Genomic DNA, 22,819 nt, shown 5'->3' on the forward strand with positions numbered 1-22,819 from the left:
AACCATCAGGAGGAATTCCCATCACTAAACACCAGAAGGCAGTGATTGTGGAAGCAGAGGGTGCTTCAGTCAGGGCCATGCAAGCATGTGGTCCTAAAATTGGCTAGCCAATTGGCTCACTGACAGCAGCCTGGTAAAGGATGGCTAGCCAATTGGCAATCTCATGCCCCTACAACTACTTTCTGGTGCCCCTGCACACACTGGACTACAGTGGCAGCTCATGCTTGCCACTAAACAAAAACCCTACTTCAGCGAGGGCACCAAATAGATCTTAGACTTGGAGCCAGGTTCACTTCCCTAGGAAGAGCATTCCAAAAATGGAGAGCCACTGCTGAAAAGGTCTTTTCTTGTGCTGTCTCCCTCTGTACCTTCCCCCGAATGGAGTCCTCTGAGAAGGGCTTCTGAAGATGGCAAGAGGGTCCAGGCAGGTTCATATGGGAAAGGGTAGTGGGGTCCTGAGCTATATAAGACTTGACAGGTTAAAATCAGCCCTTTGAATTTGGTATGGAAACCAAGCACAAGCTAGTGTAGATGGACCAGTGTTGTAAGCTTGGTCCTCCTTGTCATAGTTATAAGTCTGGCCACCAAATTAAGCTTCAGCTTCTGAACTATCTTCAAAGTCAGCCCCACATAGAATGCATTGCAGTAGTCTAGTCTAGTACTGCTATAAACTGCCTTTTCCCATGCATGTGGTGTTACTAAGCCACACAGCTACGAGCACAAGAGTCTCCTTTCCCCCGTATCTTTGGAGATATACATTTTATATCAAAATAAAATTGATAGATGACGGACTTGAAGGCTAGCTATGCAATCCACCTCTGACTTATACATGGTTAGTCCAGTCTGAAATGTAGGGAGAATTTACCAGAAATGGAGATTGAGGATTTTCTTGGGACTTTCGTTTTGCAACGACACTTTACAATTAGCTCTGGATTCAGAATGTCACTGTGGCATTGTCTACAGTAATACCGCGCCCTAGACAACAAAGGAAAAGAAAAATCATCTGGATTAAATTTAACAGGACAGAAAATAGTCAGAACAGTTATTTGTATGTATGCATTTCCTTGTTTATTTGTGCATTGCATTGCATTTATATCCTACCCTTTTCTCCAAGGAGCTCAAGGTGGTGTACATGGTCCACCCCACCCACCCCACCCCACCCCACATTTAGTCTCCAAAGCAAGCCTGTGAAGTAGGTTAGGCTTACAGGCAGTGCTTACAGGTCACCCAGTGAGCTCCCAGCCAAGTGGAGATTTCAACTGGTAATTTGAACCACTCTAAGAATTGATGCTTTTGAATTATGGTGCTGGGGGAGACTCTTGAGAGTCCCATGGACTGCAAGAAGATCAAACGCATCCATTCTTAAGGAAATCAGCCCTGAGTGGTCAATGGAAGGACAGATCGTGAAGCTAAGGCTCCAATACTTTGGCCACCTCATGAGAAGAGAAGATTCCCTGGAAAAGACCCTGATGTTGGGAAAGATGGAGGGCACAAGGAGAAGGGGATGACAGAGGATGAGATGGTTGGATGGTGTTCTCAAAGCCACAAACATGAGTCTGACCAATCTGTGGGAGGCAGTGGAAGACAGGTGTGCCTGGCGTGCTCTGGTCCATGGGGTCAAGAAGAGTCGGACATGACTAAACGACTAAACAACAACAACCCCACACCTGGGACGCGGGTGGCGCTGTGGGTTAAACCACAAAGCCTAGGACTTGCCGATCAGAAGGTTGTTGGTTCGAATCCCTGTGACTGGGTGAGCTCCCATTGTTCGGTCCCAGCTCCTGCCAACCTAGCAGTTCAAAAGCATGTCAAAGTGCAAGTAGATAAATAGGTACCACTCCCATGGGAAGGTAAACGGCATTTCCGTGTGCTGCTCTGGTTTGCCAGAAGCGGCTTAGTCATGCTGGCCACATGACCCGGCCAATAAAGCGAGATGAGTGCCGCAACCCCAGAGTCGGCCATGACTGGAACTAATGGTCAGGGGTCCCTTTACCTTTAACCCCACACTGGCTGTCTTTTCTTTTGTTGTTTTGTTTTTGCCTGCTTTTCAACATAGGTTCACAATGCATGATAACATTTTTAAAAAGCAACCATAAAACTCACTGAAAATAGAAAAAGTAATAATTCTTGAATGCTTCCAGAATATGTGTACCTCAACCTATTTTAATTTTCTAAATGCTTCCAGAATAAAGTTTCTGTTTTGGTTTTTAATATATTTCATAAGGCTAGTTGTATGTGGAAAACAGGTGATAATGAAAAAAATGTATCTAGTTGTGTGTGGCAAGGGAGGGGAAAGAGATAGTTCTGAACAGTCTGGACAAAAGTGTCAAAGGAATTTGACTTTTGGGAAAGTGACAGTTAGGGAAATTAGGCCAGGGGGTGGAGAGGAGGGAGAAGGAACGGTGGGTCTTGTGAGGATGAAGAGAATGTTATTATAAATTTGTGAAGTGCATCGGATGAGGGGAGATTGGAATCAAAGTCCTGGGGGAGACTATGGTGGACAAAGATGGAAAGCTAGGGGGACAGAATGCTTTGTAAGGTACAGAGAGATCTGGTAGAAATGACTACAATGTTGATTCATTTTATGGGAAAAGATACAGGCCTGTAAGAATGTTATATGGTGGAGAAAATTACTACATTTCACTTCTCCCAATTCTGGGAATAGCAGTGAAATGTGTGTGGGGGGGGGAGAGAAATGGCGGTCAGGCATGTCATTCAGAAATGTATATCCTTATATGGCTGGTGTGGGAAATCTTTGACCCTCAATATATTGCTGAATTCCTATTCCCATCTTCTCTGGCCATTGACCATGCATGCTGGGCTGATAAGAGTTATAGTTCAGCAACATCTGGAAGACCAAAAGTTCCCCACACCTATTATATGTGTTGTGCATGAGTCAAGGCTGTCTTTGTGTTGGGGGAGGATATGTGCATTTTGTTGCATGCTTTCCCTGACAATATGCCTTTTGTAGCATTTTTTTTAAAAAATCACAAAATTTGTGCAAATTTGTTCAAATTTGTTCAAATTTTTGCAATCACAAAATTTGTGCAAATTTCAAAGGGCAGAATTGTGTGGGTTTGTATATTGTTTGGAAACTGCAAATTAGGTAGGTTCACATTTAAATGTGAGATTCATCCGCATCTGTTTTCACCTGTATATATAAACGATGAGAGTTTCCCTTCTTTGGTTGTGAAACACAGCACAAAATAACACTGTTACAAAAAACACCTGCCCAATGTTTGACATCCACTCTAATGTTTAACAACTTAGAATACAGTTCAGATATGGATGCAAGTAATTAAAGAAATTACCTTCTGAGTTGCACTGCAGATTTGGCGATGAAAAAGCCCATTGTGTCGAAATGGAGTTTAATAATGGAATGTGGATTGATCAGGATGCTATTGTAAAACAGTTTGAGAACAACAAGAAATGTCATTTAAGCCTCCCTTCGTTTACTGTTTAAACATTTGTATTAAATCTGTACAGCTGCTACATGCAGAATCAGAGACTAGGAGGTGATGGGGAAAGATGATCTTTAGGGCAAACGGAGGGTGCAAATGCAGATTTGTCCAGGATAACTTGAAGAGCTTCCCCAATTTACTGAATTCAGTGTCTCCAACAAAATAACTCCAATATTCTATCCTGGTGACCTACTTCTTCTATGGAAGGCAAATATTTACATGAGCAAAAAAAGAGAAAAAAGTAGAGAAGCCTTGGATGTAGTGCCAAGACCTTAGCAACTAATCTGATTGTTCCATCTGCCGAGTAGGGTGACTAGTCAATGAGCCAAACAAAGCAGGCAGAGACTGAATTGGGTTTAAATCAGGGGCAGAAAACCTGTTTCCTCCAAATGTAGTTGGACTCCAACTCTCACCAGGCCCCTGCCAACACCAGGGGAAGATAGGATCTGTAGTCCAGCAAGGGGCGTAAGTACCCCATCTCTACTCAAAGTAAGTGAATCTGCTATCACATCCAGAGTTTCACCACTTGAATTCCCTACATAGGCATTAAACATAGAATCATAGAATTATAGACTTGGAAGATACCCTAAGAATCACCTAATCCAACCCCTGAAATGCAGGAACATGCAGCCACCCCATACAGGGATTGAACCTGAAACCTTGGTGCTATCAGCACCATGCTCTAACCAATGAGCTATCCAGGCTGACATAATGGAGTGGTGTTTTGCCTTTTCAAAAGCTCGCCCACACTTCCGTTTGTGTCACCCCTGAAAAGACCCACTCTTTAGCGATAGATCAGAATAAACGGCAATCCAGGGCAAGTCCCGATTGCAATTTGCTCCAATTAAACTCTAAAAAGCAGTTTTCCCTGGAGGAAAGCAGTGGGACAAGTATGGATAAGCCCCATGGGCTTCTGCTGGAGATAAGAAGAAAAAAGTGTTTGGGAGGGGTTATGTTGGAAGAACAAAGATGCTTTAGATCTGATGCTAGCAGGGTTGGGGCAATTTTGTAATGTACAGCCTTCCCTTGGCATGGCTACTCTGAGGCCCTACTCTGAGGCCCTACTCTGAGGCCCTTGTCCCAGTTTATCTATACATAAGAAGAAGAAGAAGAGTTTGGATTTGATATCCCGCTTTATCACTACCTGAAGGAGTCTCAAAGCGGCTAACATTCTCCTTTCCCTTCCTCCCCCACAACAAACACTCTGTGAGGTGAGTGGGGCTGAGAGACTTCAGAGAAGTGTGACAGGCCCAAGGTCACCCAGCAGCTGCATGTGGAGGAGCAGGGAAGTGAACCCGGTTCACCAGATTACGAGACTACCGCTCTTAACCACTACACCACACTGGCTCTCATATTTCTTCCTCTGCTTTTCTGTAATCTCACAGCAATCTGTCCTGCTCAGGTCTTAGGCAGGTTGCTCTGGCCATGGTGACATTCCAACCCAAAGATTTTAGGATATCATAGTTAATCCTGCTAAATGCAAGAAGTTCAGAAGGATAGGTGCCCACCTATTTCTTTGCGTGCCAGATCGAAACTCGATAGCAAGCAGCATGAGATCCAGCTTCAAAAAGCACAATCTAAGAAAGAGATTAGTTTGTGTTATTGACAAAGGAACAAGCAAGTGAAGAAAGGAGGGGAATCTGGGGGATTCAGAGTAGCAACCATTGCTGAAAACTGTATCAGTTCTTAAAACCTACTGGAGACATTTGCCAAACAGGTAAAACACAATGTGAGTGATCTGTCCCATGAGCTCTACTTGGGCAAAATGATTATTATGCATGAGTGAAGATCAAGACCATGTCATCACACACTAGACCCATCCATTGGCTTCCTTTGCTTACAACACAAACCCCTGGATGGAATGATGCCCATAAGCAACAAGACTTCTGAATACCAGTGGCTGTGAAGCATGAGCAGAGGAGTGTTGTTGTGCTCATGTCAGGTTTGTGGGCTTCCCATAGATATCTGATTTGTCACTGTGGGAACAGAATGCTGGACAAGAGGAGTCTGGTGTGACCCAGTAAAGATTTCGTGTTCTTACTAATCAACTAAGGCAGTGGTAGTGGGAAATCCTGGACTTACTGGGCCACGTCTTTGAAGGACATGTCAATAAAATCGTTGGATAGAAGCTGAGTCATCACTTTATAATCCTGGCCTTCTATTTCATGTAGGTGCTTATTCAAAGTGATCAGTTTCTGTAACAAATATCATCATTGTCATCATCATCTGGCCAACTAACAACATCTAACAACTAAGATAGATGAAATGCACTCTGATTTTATAAGTTTGTTGTTTGCTTGCTGTTTTAACACTTTGATTTCACTGTCAATTTCATAACACTATTTTTGTTGTTGTTTAACTGCTTCAAGAACATTACTGTTCCATTGATATAAATAGATATAACACACATTTATTTTATTAAACCTTGTTTTAGCCTTGTCGCATTCAAATATATATGACCACACACACACAAACAAACACACAAACACTCACCGTATTTTTCAGTGTATAAGACTATTTTTTCCTAAATTTTCAAAGTTTAAAATAAGGGGTCGTCTTATATACAGATAGTGCATAGTGTATTTTCTTAAGTTTGGATTAAAAAAAATTGGGGTCGTCTTATACATGGGGGTGTCTTATACACAGAAAAATATGGTGTGTGTGTGTGTGTGTAGAGATATATATACACACACAGTGTGTGTGTGTGTGTGTGCGTGTATACTGTATTTTTTGCACCATAACACTCACTTTTTTCCTCCTAGAAAGTAAGGGGAAATGTCTGTGCGTGTTATGGAGTGAATGCCTATGGATGGCGGGGGGATCTGCTGCAGTTGTGAGCAGAGGATCCATGGTTCCCCTTCCTTCCCTCCTCCATGGCTCGCTTTGAAACAGCAAAGCGGGAGAAGAGCCGCTGAGTGGGGAGGAGAGAGGGACAGAGAGCCTGCTTGCTTTAAAGGAGCAAAGCGGGAGAGGAGAGGAGCCTTCTCCTCTTATACCCCTCTTCTTCATTATTAGCAGCATCCTTCTCCACCCACCCCACGTGTGTTCCTTCTCCCCTTAAACCCCTCGCCTGCATTATTAGCAGCATCCTTTTTTTGCATTGGGCTACCCCAAACTCACCCTCAGATCACATGTCTGTGGCCACAGCATGAACCACAAAAATCATACATCCACTATTTCGTTTAGAATATTTTTTGTTTTGTTTTCCTCCTCTAAAAACTATGTGCGTGTTATGGTCGGGTGCGTGTTATAGAGCGAAAAATACGGTATATATATATATATATATATATATATATATATATATATATACACACACACACACACACAGTGGTACCTCGGGTTAAGAACTTAATTTGTTCTAGAGGTCTGTTCTTCACCTGAAACTGTTCTTAACCTGAGGTACCACTTTAGCTAATGGGGTCTCCCGCTGCCGCTGTGCTGCTGGCACACAATTTGTGTTCTCATCCTGAAGCAAAGTTCTTAACCCGAGGTACTATTTCTGGGTTAGCGGAGTCTGTAACCTGAAGCGTCTGTAACCTGAAGCATACATAACCCGAGGTACCACTGTATAGTAATATATATTTGATCATATCTAACTATCGCCATATATATTTGATGGTATCTATCACCGTCTGTTTTGCCATTTGAAGTACTGAGGGGAAGATTGGCTGGTGTCTCATACCAAGATAGGCTGTGCCCATGTTCCCAGGATGTTGAATGTATGAAGCATATTTTATTATAATGTAGTCTGTATAAACAGGTCAGACAGCACCTAATCAATCCAATATTAACAGAACAACCTGGAATTGCTGGCTCTTTTCATGTCAATGTTCTCCTCGAGAATAAGATTGATGCTATTACACTGGCTGTAGCAAAATTCCTCTCAGAGGCAGTAAAAATCAGAAATCAGTATGTATAGGCTAAAGCTCCTCTGTTGCCTAGCAAGGCCGAACTTACACCTTATTAACTGTTGATATATACTATTGTTGCACTGTGTACGTTGAGTCTACGGACAGCAAAAAAGCTGTGTGTGTGTGTATAGTGATACAGAGATAAAAGGGGGAAAGTGAGGGGGGACAGCAAAGATGTGAGATGTGAGGTGTGTGTGTGTGTGTGTGTGTGCACGCGCACATGTGTGTGCAATGTAATATACTGCCATGCATTATTATATAAACTGGGAGTTGCATTCTGATCTACAGTGGTACCTCGAGTTACATACGCTTCAGGTTACAGACTCCGCTAACCCAAAAATAGTACCTCGGGTTAAGAACTTTGCTTCAGGATGAGAACAGAAATCGTGCTCCGGTGGCGTGGCCGCAGTGGGAGGCCCCCTTAGCTAAAGTGGTGCTTCAGATTCAGAACAGTTTTAGGTTAAGAACGGACCTCCGGAATGAATTAAGTACTTAACCCGAGGTACTACTGTACAAGTAAGTTTGGGAAAGTCAGGTATGGAGAGTCCACTGCAAAAAGCAGACCAGACAAATTCCTTCTGCATCCCTAGCTGCTATCCAGGTATCTAGAGGGCTGCAGGTTCTATGGAGAATCACCCTAGCCCATGGTGATGTCCAAACCTGTAAAATATATATCTGTTATTTATTTAACTGTAAACAGTGGAACAGCTGTACTGATAAATCTGCAGTAAGGAATGCTCTGGTTAACTCAACACCCATTAAAGAATTGGAAAATGAATTACCTTGGAGTCTTCCCTAATGAACAGACTGGTCAACAGTGTAGTCAAGCCGGGCACCACACAACTCTGTGCTATTAACGCAAGTTTGAGCTCAGCAAAGCAGATTATACTATCCCCTCTCCTCCAGTCCCAGTTGGGGATCTTTGGAAGGTAGACCTGTTTCAGGTGAAAAAGGGGGGAAATGTGGAAGGATGAGAAACAACAGAATATTAAGTTTCCAATTGAAACAGACAAGCAGGAGGACTATGTGGCCACTAAGGAAGTGACACCCACCCTGGAAGGCTGTCAAGAAAGGAATGTGGCTCTCAGGCTGGAAACATTTTCCCACCACTGGTTTCTAACCACATAGTTTTACATTCATCTGCAGCATGTTGTTGGTGTCTGAGTCACTAAGGCATCACATGACACTTTGGAACAACCTCACTTCAACTTGGGATGGTGACTGAGACATTCCAAGAATATCTCTGAGTTACCACACTTTGGCTTAGGATTTGGGATTTGTCTGAAGCTGATATACACCACAGATAAATAGACAGCCCAACCTTGTTAGATGACTGGATGATCTGTATTATGACTTTGGTGTTTGGGAAGTGATTCTTGATGGACAGTACCCTGAATGAAAAAGAAAATACTTGTAGTTCCAGAACCATGAATCCCACCCACCCACAGAACCAGAAGAAATGAATCATGTTCACTAACACATTCTACTCTGAATGTTCTGCTTCTGAGATCCATGCTGAAGGTATTTTTAAATTTTTTTTTTAAAAAAATCATAAGCCAATGTGAAAACTAAACTTATCATTGGAAAAATTAAAAATTGAGAGAAACTAGGATTGATAGACTTCTCCATGCTTAATCTTGATACAGTATGTATTATACAGATGACTGAGACCCAGTTTTCACTAATGTATTAAGCCTAAATCTCATTTCAGCCACTCCAAATTGCAGGTAGTGACTTACATAAAGGAATAGCCCTCCATTAAAAATATTCTTCTCAGAGAGTAAGGTTTTAGCAAATAAAATTGGTAGATCAAGAAGATGGCTATGTTCAGAGTTTTCCTTACAAATACCTAAATAGATAGATGCATTCACAACTGTGTAATTCTCCACAAGCAATCTAATGTGATTCACTCCACACACAGGTGTACTAGAAGTAGGCCTGTATCTGCTCTACATAAAAACATGAAAAAGGAATCTGAAAAGCAGAGTTTAGCTCTAGAAAAACCTACATATCACCTGGTCAGTAGAACTATTGTTCCTATTCAAAAAAATGAAAGAATAAGCAACCTACAAGACAATTTTTTAAGATGGTTTGGGTTTATGGTTTCAAAGCTTTACTAACAGAACTTGTTCCAAAACAGACACAAAACAATCAATGTTACATCCAGAAAGTTGTATAAAATCACGTTTGTCTAAGTATAGGTTCAGCTTCTTACAAATATAAAATAACTATGATCAGAGTTAAAAACAAAGCTCTGTCTTTCTTGTCGCCTGCATTCCAGCCTAAGGCGATGTTCACCTGAAGAGAAATCATTATCCCATCCTTTGTCCTCTGTGGCTTTCAGAAAAAGAACAACTCTCCTCAAAATGGTTATTTGCAACTGAATAAGTTTTTCATGTGATCTAAAATTAAACACCACATGAGAGAGCAGAGCAGAGATACTTTAACAGTTAAACACTAACCCATCAGAGAGCTTTTCTTTAACTCCTATGGCAATTCCCATACCTCTTTAGCAATATGTAGAGAATCATTTTCTATTTCAATGCACAATTAAACTATTATACTTAACACTATCCCCCCCCCAGCAACCCCCCCACCTTACCTCATGATGTTAGTAGTATCCTCGATATAGGGGTTGGCAGAACATGTGTCAGCCAAGACGAGACATGCTTCAGCTTTCCCCATCTATTTCCCAACAAGAGAAGAGAGGGGAGGCTAGAAGTAAGCTGGCAGCCTAATCTTATTCATATTTACTCTAAAGTAAAACTGTGTTCAGCTGGGCTTAGTCCACCCATACATCTGAACAGGACCGCAGCTTCACCTTTCTACAAGCACTGCTGTTAATAAAAGTCTGGCTCTAATCTGAGCTGAGCATGACTCGCAAATAGAAGTTGCTCTCTGCCCTTATCAACCCTCCCACTATCAAAAATTCTTCTTGCTTCCCCTAAGAAAAGGGATTGGGGAAAATGTCATCCTCTCCAATTTGATACTCCATTCACAGGCAGCAGCAAATTGGAAAGAAGCACATTTTGGTGATTTTCTTTTCTTTTTCAGGGGAGGACAAAAATATTGAAATTATTTCTCAGGAGTGAAGCCTGAGGTCTTCTCTGCTTTTCTAAATTTCCTCCTTGATTTTAAGCTTCACTGCTACATCAGAGCTCCCCTCAGTAGCCTCAGGCTGACAACCCCTACAACCTAATGGGAGGGTGTGGTAGCACTTGGTGTGTGTGTGTGTGTGTGTGTGTGTGTGTGTGTGTGTGTGTGAATGTTTGCTTCCCGACCCTCCCTCCATCAGTTCACATAATCCAAATTCAGCTCAATTGTGCAATACATTAAAGAAACAAATGCTCATATAGAGAGAATGGTAAGTTGCAAGAGCAAATATCTGTAGTGGGCAATTGTGAATGTTTCCCAACAGAATAGGGTAGGAATGGGGAATGTGTGGCATTCTGGGGGTTGCTGGAATCCAACTTCCATTCTTGTTGGTCACCGGCCTACGAACTGGGGCTGATGGGAGTTTGAGTGCAACAACATCTGGTGGGCCAAAGATTCCTCATCCTTGGACTAGAAGAAGCTGCCAAATAATGGATGAAACCATTGACCCACCTATCTAAGTATCTACACTGAATCAGCAGCCACTGCCGCTACACTATAGTTATAATAACTATATACTGTACTGTATATATTGCCCCTTAGGAACAAATCACATGCTTTGGTTTAGTTTTAGTTTCCATTCTGGCTGTTGACAGTTGTTTTTTTATGCCCAGGCAGGAAAAGTTATTCCATGGTTCTAATAAAGTTTTCAACCCTTAGTTACTGGATGTTCGTATAATTACTACTCAAGCTTTGCAGGATAAATATTGGGGGGAAGTTCTGCTCATTCTGCATTCCTTTTCAACTCTGCCCCAGACTCACAGGGACTTGGGATCAACTCAAAATGGAGTTACAGAAAGGTAGCCGTGTTGGTCTGCCATAGTCAAAACAAAAAAAATATTTTTCTTTCCAGTAGCACCTTAAAGACCAACTAAGTTAGTTCTTGGTATGAGCTTTCGTGTGCATGCACACTTTGTTTTTTCAAAATGGAGTGTTACTTTCCTAGTGCAGGAAGATTATTTCCAACTCAAACTCAGTAAACACCTGCAAATTACAAGCAGGGCTGTCGCTCAGTAGTATAGAATCAGCTTGGCACATAGAAGGTCCCACACTCATCTCTGGCATTTCAAAGTTAAGATTGGGAACCTCAACTGCTGCAGTATGGACAATACTGAACTAGATGAGCAATTGTCTGACTTGGTATAATGCAGCTTCCTATATTTCTATCATTCCTTTGGTTCTGCAAAAGAGAATTCACAGCGAAGGCACTCTCCCATTAGACTCTGTTTGTGAAGAAGAAGAGGAAGTCCTACCTGAACTCTCTGCAGATCTTCAGTCTTCATCACAGAACCTTGGAAGAAAGTGGAATATGCAGCATAACATCTGAATATCGTTTCCAGTTCTAGACCTGGATCATTTCTAGATAGGAGAAATGTATGGAGAGAGAATGAAGGTGTCCATCAATTCCTGAGAATGAATATGTATATATAGGCCTGTGATTCTGTGTCCATGCTTAGAATTTACTAGTGAACTGGTTAAACCAATTCATTTGTGAAGGTGATGGTCTTGGCTGGCCTCATCAGCATCTTAAAGAGATGTCTTACCAAAGTGACAACTGATTATGCTTTCAGGAGGGAAGCGTTCCTCGCCACCCCCACTTGGCTGGATGCCAGGTCATCTGATGAAGGAAGACAATAGGACAGAGGAATTTGTTTTTGGTGTTTGGAAGCTAGTGAGAAAGTCTTGACTTTCTAGGCTGTGCTGAATCCAAGTGTATGCCTGGGGGGCTAGGAACCAAATGGGGAGGCAAGGTCTGTTGGAATGTTAATGCTGTGAGACCTTCTATCCTATGCTCAGGTTGTACACGTGTATAAATAAAACCATAAACGCTTCAAACATCATAGTCTCAGTTGACCTTCATCCCAAGGAAACTGAACCCTGGGTAAGCACTGGGGCACCCCTGGAGTCTCTCACCACTCAGATACTGGGGTATGTGCAACAATATATGATTGCTTTTTCAGTACAATTCTAAACATCTGCAGTAACACCCTTGGAAGAAAGTGTGTGTGTGTGTGTGTGTGTGTGTGTGCGCGCGCGCGCGTGCGTAGCTGGAGCAACAAGAGTGAAGCAAGTACTAAATCAAGTAACCATTTTGCCCATCCTGAAAAGTTCAAACCCATCATTCCCTTTCAGCAAGGCAAGGTCCCATTGAAAATTAACCAAGAGTATTTTGTTCGTATTTCTCAAGTACTTCCAACCCTACCTCCTTCTGTCAGTCACCCAGAAAAGGGATCCTTACTAAAATAAGTGGAGGGGGGTGTCCCCCTATGGTTGGGCCTTTGACCTGTGGCACAACAGCTATGGTTGTTACTCAGGTACCAGCTCAGATACTTTATGCATCCATAGGTAAGAGGAGTGGTTTTGGCTGTTCCTGTGTTACTTGCTCAATAAAGTAGTAAGAGATAGGCTTTCTCCCTGCAATTTCATTGTGACAGTCAGCCACACTTGCTGAGTGCTTTGCTTGTACCCTAAACATTTGGTGCAGCACTAAAGAAGGTTAGCATTATACGTTCATACAATGCAAGGTACTTAAGAATGGTAGTTGTGTTGCTAGTAGATGCAAGAATTAATGCAATTTCCACTCCAGGAATCTGGATGGTATTGTATTTTTTTCCCATTGAAATCAATGTGATATACTTACTCTCCCAAAAAGACAATCTCAGTGGCAACCTGCCCAGAGCCTGGGGCTAAAAAGTCCCTTAGGAAAGTAGTTACGCTGTGCAGAGTGATATAACCACAGACCACAATATATCTGCAGGAAGAAGAAATGTCCACAGATCATTTTGTTGTCTGGAAAATGTAGCACAACACTACAAATTAGGAAACTGCAGACCAACGTAGCTGCCACCAAGACAATCCAAATCTATATTGAAGTCTGCTTAGAAGCTTTTGTTAATTAAGCAGTATATAATTCTTAAGAAAATAATAATACAATAAATATTGCAAATTGAGATGTATGCATGTTCACAAATATACCTCACTGAATAAATGAGTCTTACTCCCAAGTAGGCATATAGAAGCTCCTTGTCTAAATTTGATTGATTTTGCTATTTATCTATTTTAAAAGTAATTGTGTTTTATCAACCAATATCTAAGGTAAAGGTAAAGGGTAAAGGGACCCCTGACCATTAGGTCCAGTCGTGACCAACTCTGGGGTTGTGGCACTCATCTCGCTATATTGGCCGAGGGAGCCGGCGTAGCTTTCGGGTCATGTGGCCAGCATGACTAAGCCACTTCTGGCGGACCAGGGCAGCACGCAGAAACGCCGTATATCTTCCCGCCGGATCGGTATCTATTTATCTACTTGCACTTTGACGTGCTTTCGAACTGCTAGGTTGGCAGGAGCAGGGACCGAGCAACGGGAACTCACCCCATTGCGGGGATTCAAACCGCCGACCTTTTGATCGGCAAGTCCTAGGCTCTGTAGTTTAACCCACAGTGCCACCCACGTCCCTTATATCTAAGGTACTTTTTATTTAATGAAGGGACAAAAGTAGGTTGAAATCTAAAGTTCTGTACTTCACATTACCCCATCCCCAAACATCTGCATGTAGTGCTGTCAGGCTGGGACTCAACTATGCTTCAGTGCTTTGCGATTTATATGCTGCACCAGAGCATAGAAAACATTATTTGAAAGCAAGATTCTACTGCCCTAATCTACATTCATTGTTCAAATAGCAGGGGTAAAAAGATTTCCCTTGCTCCATTCCTTTAGTGTTCTGTTGGTTTGATCCACCCTGTTTTGCATTCCTCATGAATCCCACTCTATTTCTGCTTGCTGTGATATTTACTCAGATTTTGATTTTTCAAAAAGTGCACTTGCAGATTGGTAAAACACTACACAAAAATAATCTTGATGAAATTATATGTTTTCATTCATATAATGTATGGCTTTTTATTCATATGATGTTGCTTCTAATTATATAATCATTATATCACATATTTAGAGAGCAATCCTATAGTCCTTGGAAAGATGTCACAGAACCCAAGAGAAACTGCAGATTTGTCAATGTGCCCTGCAGAGAAGGAGGTCTATCCTTGCAGACTACTCCATCATGGGGGTGAAAACCTCCTCCACATTTGTCAATCCATGCAGGGGCAGAGGAAGGGGGGCGGTGGGGGTGGGTTGCCCCAGGTGTCACCACTGAGGGAGGTGACAAAATGCCAGGTGACACTCACCACGGGGCCTGCAGCACACCCGAGCCACGCATCTCTCCTGGGAGTGACGTGGTGGCTTGGGCGCCTGCAGGCTTCGTGCTGCCCAAACGGTCTGCCCACCGCCTCCCCCTCAGCTGTAGGGCGGCTGAGTGGGAGGAGGCAGCCAGATTCCTCAGAGCCCCTGCGGAGTGTCCTGACCCAGCTAGCCCCATCCCGCGGGCAGCTGGCCCCGCCCCTGGGTGCAGGGCATGCACGCCACCCCAGACGCCCAATCGGCTTGCTTTGCCGCTGAATCCACTGTCAGTTCCAAGGATGATAAGAACAAAAACGGATCATTTCGTTCCAGGGTGGATTGGGAAAGGCTATAGAACCACTGGATCCACAGCTCTCCCACTCTCCTGACATGGTTCCATCACAAGTGGGAAATACAGCAGCCCTGGAATTGGCATACTGATTTCCTTTCTGTTTGGGAGCAATGGGAGGAAAAATTGGTGGGGAGAGGCTCTAAAAGATGAAAATATAGAAAAATGCACACACACACACACACACACACACACCCTTTTGCTTCTGCCCAATTGGTTTGAGCTCAGCAGGGCTTTGGATTTCACCATTCATGTCCCTAGGATTGTATCCCAGCAGTGCAGCTCAAAATCATGCCTCTTCCTAGCAACATTTTGTTTATACATCTCTATTTTGCCTCAATTTGACTTTCTTTCTTTATTTATAAAATCTCTTTAAAATTCAAAAAACAAAAACAAACCACGTGTGGTTAGGAAAGGGCATTGGGAAGGCAAAACAATGCTCACGGGAAACCTAAAATTCTCTAAGGAAGAGATGGATGGGCTGGAGGGAGAGAACAACTAAACTTAAATGTGGACTAAGTGCTTTTGGAATACAAGTTGTTTTATTGCACTCTTACATTTCAGATAATAAATGTATAATAAAACTGTATACAAAGGAAAAGATTGTGGTTTTTCCCCCTCCATTTACAACTGACACCCATGCCGCATGGAAGAAAGGCAGAGCAGGACGCTTAAGAAGACACAAGTGTGCAAAGACATCCCACTGTCTATGTGCCCTAAATTGCTATTCTTTTAGCATCTACCCTTCACCAGCAGGTTCCAGAGTGAATTATAACCATTTAACATTCAATATTAAAACATCTAGAGCAGGTTACAGTCACAGGAAGAGGGTAGGTCCTGAAGACACCTATGTCACGTGTGAAAGTCCAGGGAAAGGAGATGTGCCTTCAGTATATGTACAGTATAAAGAGGGTACCAGACACAACCTCTGTGGGGAGGGAATTCCACAACCTAGGAGCTGCCACAGAAAATGCCCAATCCGTGGCCACAACTCCCCAAACTTATGAGGGTGGTGGAACAACCTAGAAGCACCCACAGAGAAGGAGGAGTTCTTTCAGATATTTGGGGTCTGAGTCATTTAGGGCTTTATAATTAAGGGGAGTACCAGGAATTGGGCTCAGAAATAAACTGGCAACCAATACTCACAATCTCTTACTCAACAGCAGCCAGTATGATCAAGCGATACCAATTACAAAAAACTTTCACATTCCGAGCTGTTGTTGTTTTAGTAATTAAAATAAAGGAGAACTTGAATTTACTCACTTTCTGCCTTTCACAGCCACGTAGGAACCCTTGTGTAGTTTAGTGCTTCCAACAATGTCTACCATTTCAGGCACCAAATTTGCAAAAAGCATCTAGGACAATGGAAATATACAAGCTCAGTTAAATGAAATGCCGGGATGAAAATTCTTCAGTAAATAAATAGGAAACCCAAGGACATTTGAGGAAGAAAAAATAAATGTGAGCACTGAGGCTATTATTCACCATACATTTAGAAGTCTCGGGAAGAGCTGCAGCTCGGTGGTAGAACATCTGCTTTGTATGCAGGAAGCTCTGGGTTCAACCTCCAGGTATCACGGACTGGCTGGATGCTGAGAAGTGGTGGAAGGCACCAGCTGGGGGATCCCCAAGGGAACCCCATGGGGAAGAAGGCTCAGAGCCAGGGGATTGGTGGCGGGACAACGATGCGTGCTCAGAGGGAGAAGAAGGAGCAGATTGGGAGGTGGAAGCGTCAGAAGTAGAAGTGGTAACAGGATTTAGTGAGGAGGAAGAGACTTTGGCAGAGAGCAGTTCAAACTCCAAGGCTGAAGCAGAGACTGGAGAGAAGGCTGGCCAAGAGGCAGCATTGAGATAGGCTGTGGAAGAAACCAGGGAATTTCCCCTCCTGTTGCAATCAGCTCTCCTCCCCCTTGGTCTCCTAGAACATGCAGAGAAATGAAAAGAGCAGAGCAGAGATTGGTTGTGTATAGATGGAGTTTGCAACTGCTTGGGGAAAGACCCTGGAGAGGAGGAGCCTTAGGGCAGGCTTCCTCAACCTCAGCCCTCCAGATGTTTTGAGACTACAATTCCCATCATCCCTAACCACTGGTCCTGCTAGCTAGGGATCATGGGAGTTGTAGGCCAAAAACATATGGAGGACCGAGGTTGAGGAAGCCTGCCTTAGAGAGTGGTGGGAAGGTGGGGAGCTTCAGTCCTCACAGCTACCTTGTTGGAGTAAGGCCTATTGGGAAGGGTTGCTGGAATCACAAGGTCTGTACTGTTCTGGTTTCTTTGAAATTAAAGGCACAGACACTGTTTCAACCTATGCTTGACTCTGACTCCTGGCACCAGGTAGGATGGGAAGAGACTCCTGGCTGAAACTCTGGAGGGTCACTGCCAGTCAGTGAAGACAATGCTGAGTTGGTCTGATTCAAAAGAAGACTGTTTCCTGCACTTCCTAGTGCACGTAAGATGTCATTGACCTGACACACTTAATGAACTGAAATTTCTGAGACAGAAATTCTGACCAAGGTTTTGAGGAAATGGCAGGAGGGAACTCTCCTCTTGAACTCTTTGAGAATCTCAGTCCTCCCCTTGAGATTATTCAGCAATGTGGCCTCCTCCATCATGTCATCTGTCAGTTTGGCAAATGAGTTACTATAGTGGTTTATGCACTTGGGAATTGCTACTTAAAGGTGCCAATGAAAAAAGGCTGTTCTGTAATGCATCAAATTAGGTAGAACTAAAGACCTCAGATACAGGATTCTGAAGAAGACTGTAGAGCAGATCTGAAAGGGCTAAGAAATTTCTTACCAAGCCAGCAATGATGAAAATAATGATGAATGAACGCCCTAAGGAGGTTTTTACCACCACATCGCCATATCCAACTGTAGACATGGTTACCATGATCATGTATAAGCAATCAAAGTAAGTCAGACTTTGGGAATTTTTAGTATATGCCCAGGGATCACCAGAATTTTCGATCTGTGCAAAAAACAAGAAAATGAATAAATTAATTAAAATAGAAGGGAAAATGTTGTGTAAAAAAAGCATTTCACCTGAAAGCCTGAGCCATTGCAGCCATTGTTTTACGTACCCAATGAAGAAATCCTGCAGCTGTGAGACAAGTGCTGACAGAGACAGCTAGGAGTTTGGACAGCTTGACTGCAGTGCTAAAGCGGCAAGAGAAAACATGACCTGAGTGCCAAAGTGCCAAAGTCATCTCTACTTATTCCTCCTAACATTACTCAGATGGGTAGAATCCCACTTGGGCACCGTACCGCTATCATAAGTAATTCAACTGGAGATAAATATAGATCCATTCATGAATTATGCTTTACATTCTGCCATTTGGCCTGTGGTTCACACAAAGTGACTAACCACCAATAATCACAACATACTGTATGTATGAATTTCCCAACAAAATACCATTTTCCTCTTTATCTTAATTTCTCTCCAGATTTCAGAGTTCCAGGTTTTCTGCAATTGCATCCGAAATGGCACTAATGCATTAAATATTTCTTTTACTGCTCTGTTTCAATTTTCATATGTTGTACAGAGCACATTTTGCCATAGCTTTCAGTTCCTGCAGTTCGTTTTTTATCTTCCCATCCATTGCATTTTAACCAACCTGCAGTTGTGTTTTGATGAAAAACTACAAAAAAGCAATTAATACAACTGCGTGTGCTCTTGAATAAAGACACTTTTTGTGTGTGGTGTTTTACCAATGCACAGTAGGACTCCCAAAGGACATGCAGGACATGTAACAAAATGTTGCAGTGCAGCGTATGCAGGGTTCTAGCAAGCCAGCCATACCCACTTCCAGGATATACCATTCCATCCTTACCCCCAGGTTATGCATCCATTCCCCAGTCAGCTAGGATTCTGTGATCACTGAGCATGTTCAATCCTCAATGGGCCGTTTAGGGTTCCCCCCTAAAGTTGTTGTTGTTTCCCAAATCATAAAACTTTCCCTGACCCTCTGATGCATGGATGTTTTTGTTTTTTAAATAATTTTTATTAACTGGCCAATCACATCAAATTAAATCACATCACATAAATTCCAAATTACAAAGCCAAATTTTTAAATTTTGTTGGGAGAACCCATACTTCAAGATCCAAAGGGGGATTCAGATCATCTTCTTATTACTGCGTTAATGTCCAAATCAGTCCCAATCAGTCCAAACAAAATTCATAATTCTATCCAGTCTTATCTTGGTGTTTCCACATCATATCTTGTTCATATAATTTCTATTTTTCCTTTACGATCTCTTCTGTTAGTCTCCTTAAGCCAATAAGCAAAATAATAATCCTGTGTGGATTTCTCGTTCCTCCACTAAGTCCAGATGGTTTCCATATATCTCCTTCGTAGATAACATCGCTCTTTCCATCATAAAATTGGCATTTGTCACTCTTAAGTCCCACCGAGAAGTTGATCCACGATATGTAAACAACTCTATTTCTCTCTTTCTCCTCCCAGACCCAAGAGCTCCAACAATGCCTCCCAAAATGGTGATGGCATTTTTAACTGCGTCATTCCAAAACTCTTAGCTTTCCAGCTTCATCTTGAAACATTGCTTTGGTTCGAAAGTTTATCTCCACACAGCCTTAAATCCACAGCTTAAGTCCTTAGTTTCTGACTCATTAGGGGAGGGGATTCTTGTTAAATCACATAAGAAAAAGGAAGGCAGGTTTTTCCCCCCCTCCCCCCTCAGTCATACCGTATCTTGACGTATCTTCTCATATTTTATTCTTGTCTTGTTATCAGAGATCTCTTCTGTCAGCAGTCTTTACTCCCCTTTTTCCTTGAAGCATGTGCAATTTATCTCGTCCAAATTGTTTCTTTTGAAGATGCTTGCAACCAGCGGCGCGAATCAGGGACGGCGTCCAGGAGTGCCGGAATCCCACAGGAGGGCTTTGTGCCTAGTGCCCCCACCCCCACAAATTCGGGGGTGGTATAGGGCACAGCAGGCAAGGGCCGTCCCCCCCACAATCCTGGGGGGTTAAGGAGGCTAATTACCCCCATCATAGCCTCCAAATTACCTCGTGTGGGTTGGAGAGATGTTATTGTCAGCCATCTTCCGATGCGCCACCTAGTGGCCCTTTTGACTACATAAGAAACCACACTCAGTTAGAAAGCCAGTATAGTGATTAGAGTGTTGGGATAAAGCCTGAGAGACCAGGGGCCAAATCCCCACTCATCCAGAAAATTTGCTGGCTGATCTTGGACCAGTCTCAGGCTTGTGCCAGTCCCAGGAATCATCCACGCTCATCCTCAACATGCAGCTTTTAATCTAATTTGATTCTAGATTCTTGCTGTCCAGGTGAACCAAGAAGGAAATGGGGATTGTGATATTGGCATACACCTATGTGCAATGCCATTGGGCACATGTGTGTTTAAACACACACCTGTAGCCAGGGCAAACTGCAGTGTAATGCAGAATTCACCTGCAATGAGCTTTGAGCTTTTATTTTTGGAATGAGACCAGTTTCCCAAGAAGCACTTTTGAGGGGCAAAATACACATTAGATCTGGACTGTGTGCGGACTACATAGAAAGTAGTCTCCATTGATATTGAGAATAAAATGTTGTGCGGATACAGCCTCAGATAACGAGTTCTCTATACAGGATTCATGGTAATGTCAGGAGGACATTACACAAGCACAGTCTGGAATTTAATTGGATCCACAGAACTCCAAGGATGAAACACTCTAAGTGGCCCCTGACTGCTGGAGAAGTTAGAATCATAGAATTGTAGAGTTGGAAGGGACACCAAGGGCCATCTAGCCCAACCCCCTACATTATGCGAGTCTGACTTACGCAGTCGTCGTAATCTGGAGAAACTGTAAAATTTTGGGAAGTTCCATCAGTCTGAGTGCTCGCAAGAAACGTAAACCTACAGGGAAGGATGCAGAATGAGACTTTGTGAGTGGGGGTGGGTGGGTGTCCTTGTATTGGTGAGCATTTGTGCATAACCCCTGTTATTATCTGGTCTGCTACGCTTAGGTTGAAAGCCTAAGCTTCCTTACCTAGGTGTAACTCCCACTGAACTCAGTGAGGTGGACTACTAGAGTATAGCAATGGTTCCTGATGGAAACAGGGTTTTGAGGAGAAGAGTTGGTAGTATTTGATGGTCAGCATGCATGTACTGAGTATTTGGTAGTATTTCATGGCTAATTACAGTGTCATTTAGCAGTATGTGCATCGGTTCCTTTTGTATCCTGAAATACAAGGTCAATTGGGCTGATTTTCAGAAAGTTCACATATTTCTGTGTTGGGCTGCACTATTAAAAAGGCATCCAAAGTTGGAGCAGGGAAAGCCTAAGCTTTTGAGTAACTCAGGGCTTCAGTTGTCCCTCACACAGGGGTGTTCCAAGGTGGGGGCGGGGTGTGTCTGCTCCGGGTGCCATTCCAAAGGGGGGTGTCACCCTGGGGTGACAAAATGCCATGCACCCCCCTGAATGTGCACCACACCCCCACAGGTGGCATGCCACGCCCCCTGGGATGCATGCCACACACCCTGGGACGTGCGCTGCTCTGGGTACCAGAGCAGGTTGCTTCACCTCTGCCCTCAAATCCTGTGGGTTTTTCCTATTGAAAAACAAAACCAAACAGACTGAGGAAATGCTCAGGGCTTGACAGGGAAGGGGGGGGTTCTTTAAGTTTGATGGGCAGATCTAACTTTTAACCACAACAATTATGTTCTCAGAGCACTCCAGTTACAGCAATTTGTGGAAAGGAGAAGCCTACCATATCCCTCATGGGGACAGAAGCTTGCTCCAGTCAACCATCCTTGGGGTAAGAGGGTCCTTGGTGTGTGAGTGAGGGAGACTGAGTGGTATTTTCACTACCTCAGTCTTTCTTGGGAATTTATGCTGTTTTCTATGCAAGTTAATGGAAATATTGGTGTACTCACCAAGCCAGTTTCTTCCTAAATAGAAAGAGATACAGACCGGAGTAATGGTGAAGAAGTCCACAATGGAATTGAGTTCAACCCAGAAGGTCAACTTGTCACTTGCTGCAAAGAACTAGAAAAACTGCACAAAATCAGATGACACAAGGACCATATCTGTCTAGCTGTCTTTCCGCCCACCCACTCATCCAATAGCCATCCTCCCAAACTAGCTATGTACACCATTTCAGGGAGGGTGACTGGGTGAAGTTGCTGTTCAATGCCTTCTTCTTGCCTGCTTGCCAGCTGATGATCACCCACCATTTCGCTTCAGATATTAGCCCTTCATATGAAAAGCTAGTACAGAGAAGGTTATTATACTGAATCCTGCATCCTTGACCTATCCTCTATTTTTTGTACAGTGGTACCTCAGGTTAAGAACTTAATTCGTTCTCAAGGTCCGTTCTTAACCTGAAACTGTTCTTAACCTGAAGCACCACTTTAGCTAATGGGGCCTCCTGCTGCCGCTGCACAATTTCTGTTCTCATTCTGAAGCAAAGTTCTTAACCCGAGGTACTATTTCTGGGTTAGTGGTGTAACCTGAAGCATCTGTAACCTGAAGTGTATGTAACCCAAGGTACCACTGTATATGCTGGAAGCTGCCCAGAGTGGCGGGGACAACCTAGTCAGATGGGCAGTGTCAGAGAGCAGACTGAGGATTACAACTCTGAAGAGGAATGGTGAGAACCTCCCCCTCTTCCTGCTCTTGACCAGGAACCTGAAGCTGCTCAGGAACAGTGGAGCAGTATAGATTTAGAGAACTGGTTTGCAGAGGGACATGGTTCGGAAAACAGCAGCTGGGCAGAGCTGAGTGTGAAACAGTTAGAAGAAGCAGAATAGGAA

General features: G+C 43.2%; 1 protein-coding gene across 3 annotated transcripts in view; it reads right to left on the reverse strand.

Annotated features, from left to right (window-relative positions):
* Positions 1–22,819, reverse strand: part of KCNU1 (potassium calcium-activated channel subfamily U member 1) — an 85,883-nt gene that overhangs the window by 51,844 nt on the left and 11,220 nt on the right. For all 3 annotated transcript variants that reach the window (XM_083588394.1, XM_083588393.1, XM_083588395.1), the window contains exons 5-18: positions 21,941–22,052; positions 20,845–20,920; positions 18,122–18,197; positions 17,839–18,009; positions 16,309–16,400; positions 13,167–13,277; positions 11,779–11,884; positions 9,975–10,057; positions 8,694–8,763; positions 8,155–8,307; positions 5,544–5,656; positions 4,970–5,038; positions 3,312–3,398; positions 866–975 (exon numbers count right to left, since the gene is read on the reverse strand). In XM_083588394.1, coding sequence (XP_083444520.1) covers positions 866–975; positions 3,312–3,398; positions 4,970–5,038; positions 5,544–5,656; positions 8,155–8,307; positions 8,694–8,763; positions 9,975–10,057; positions 11,779–11,884; positions 13,167–13,277; positions 16,309–16,400; positions 17,839–18,009; positions 18,122–18,197; positions 20,845–20,920; positions 21,941–22,052 — 1,429 coding nt within the window. The remainder of the gene's footprint in view (positions 1–865; positions 976–3,311; positions 3,399–4,969; positions 5,039–5,543; positions 5,657–8,154; positions 8,308–8,693; positions 8,764–9,974; positions 10,058–11,778; positions 11,885–13,166; positions 13,278–16,308; positions 16,401–17,838; positions 18,010–18,121; positions 18,198–20,844; positions 20,921–21,940; positions 22,053–22,819) is intronic.

This window comes from Podarcis filfolensis (assembly GCF_964270895.1).
Source record: "Podarcis filfolensis genome assembly, chromosome: 15".
NCBI lineage: Eukaryota > Metazoa > Chordata > Lepidosauria > Squamata > Lacertidae > Podarcis > Podarcis filfolensis.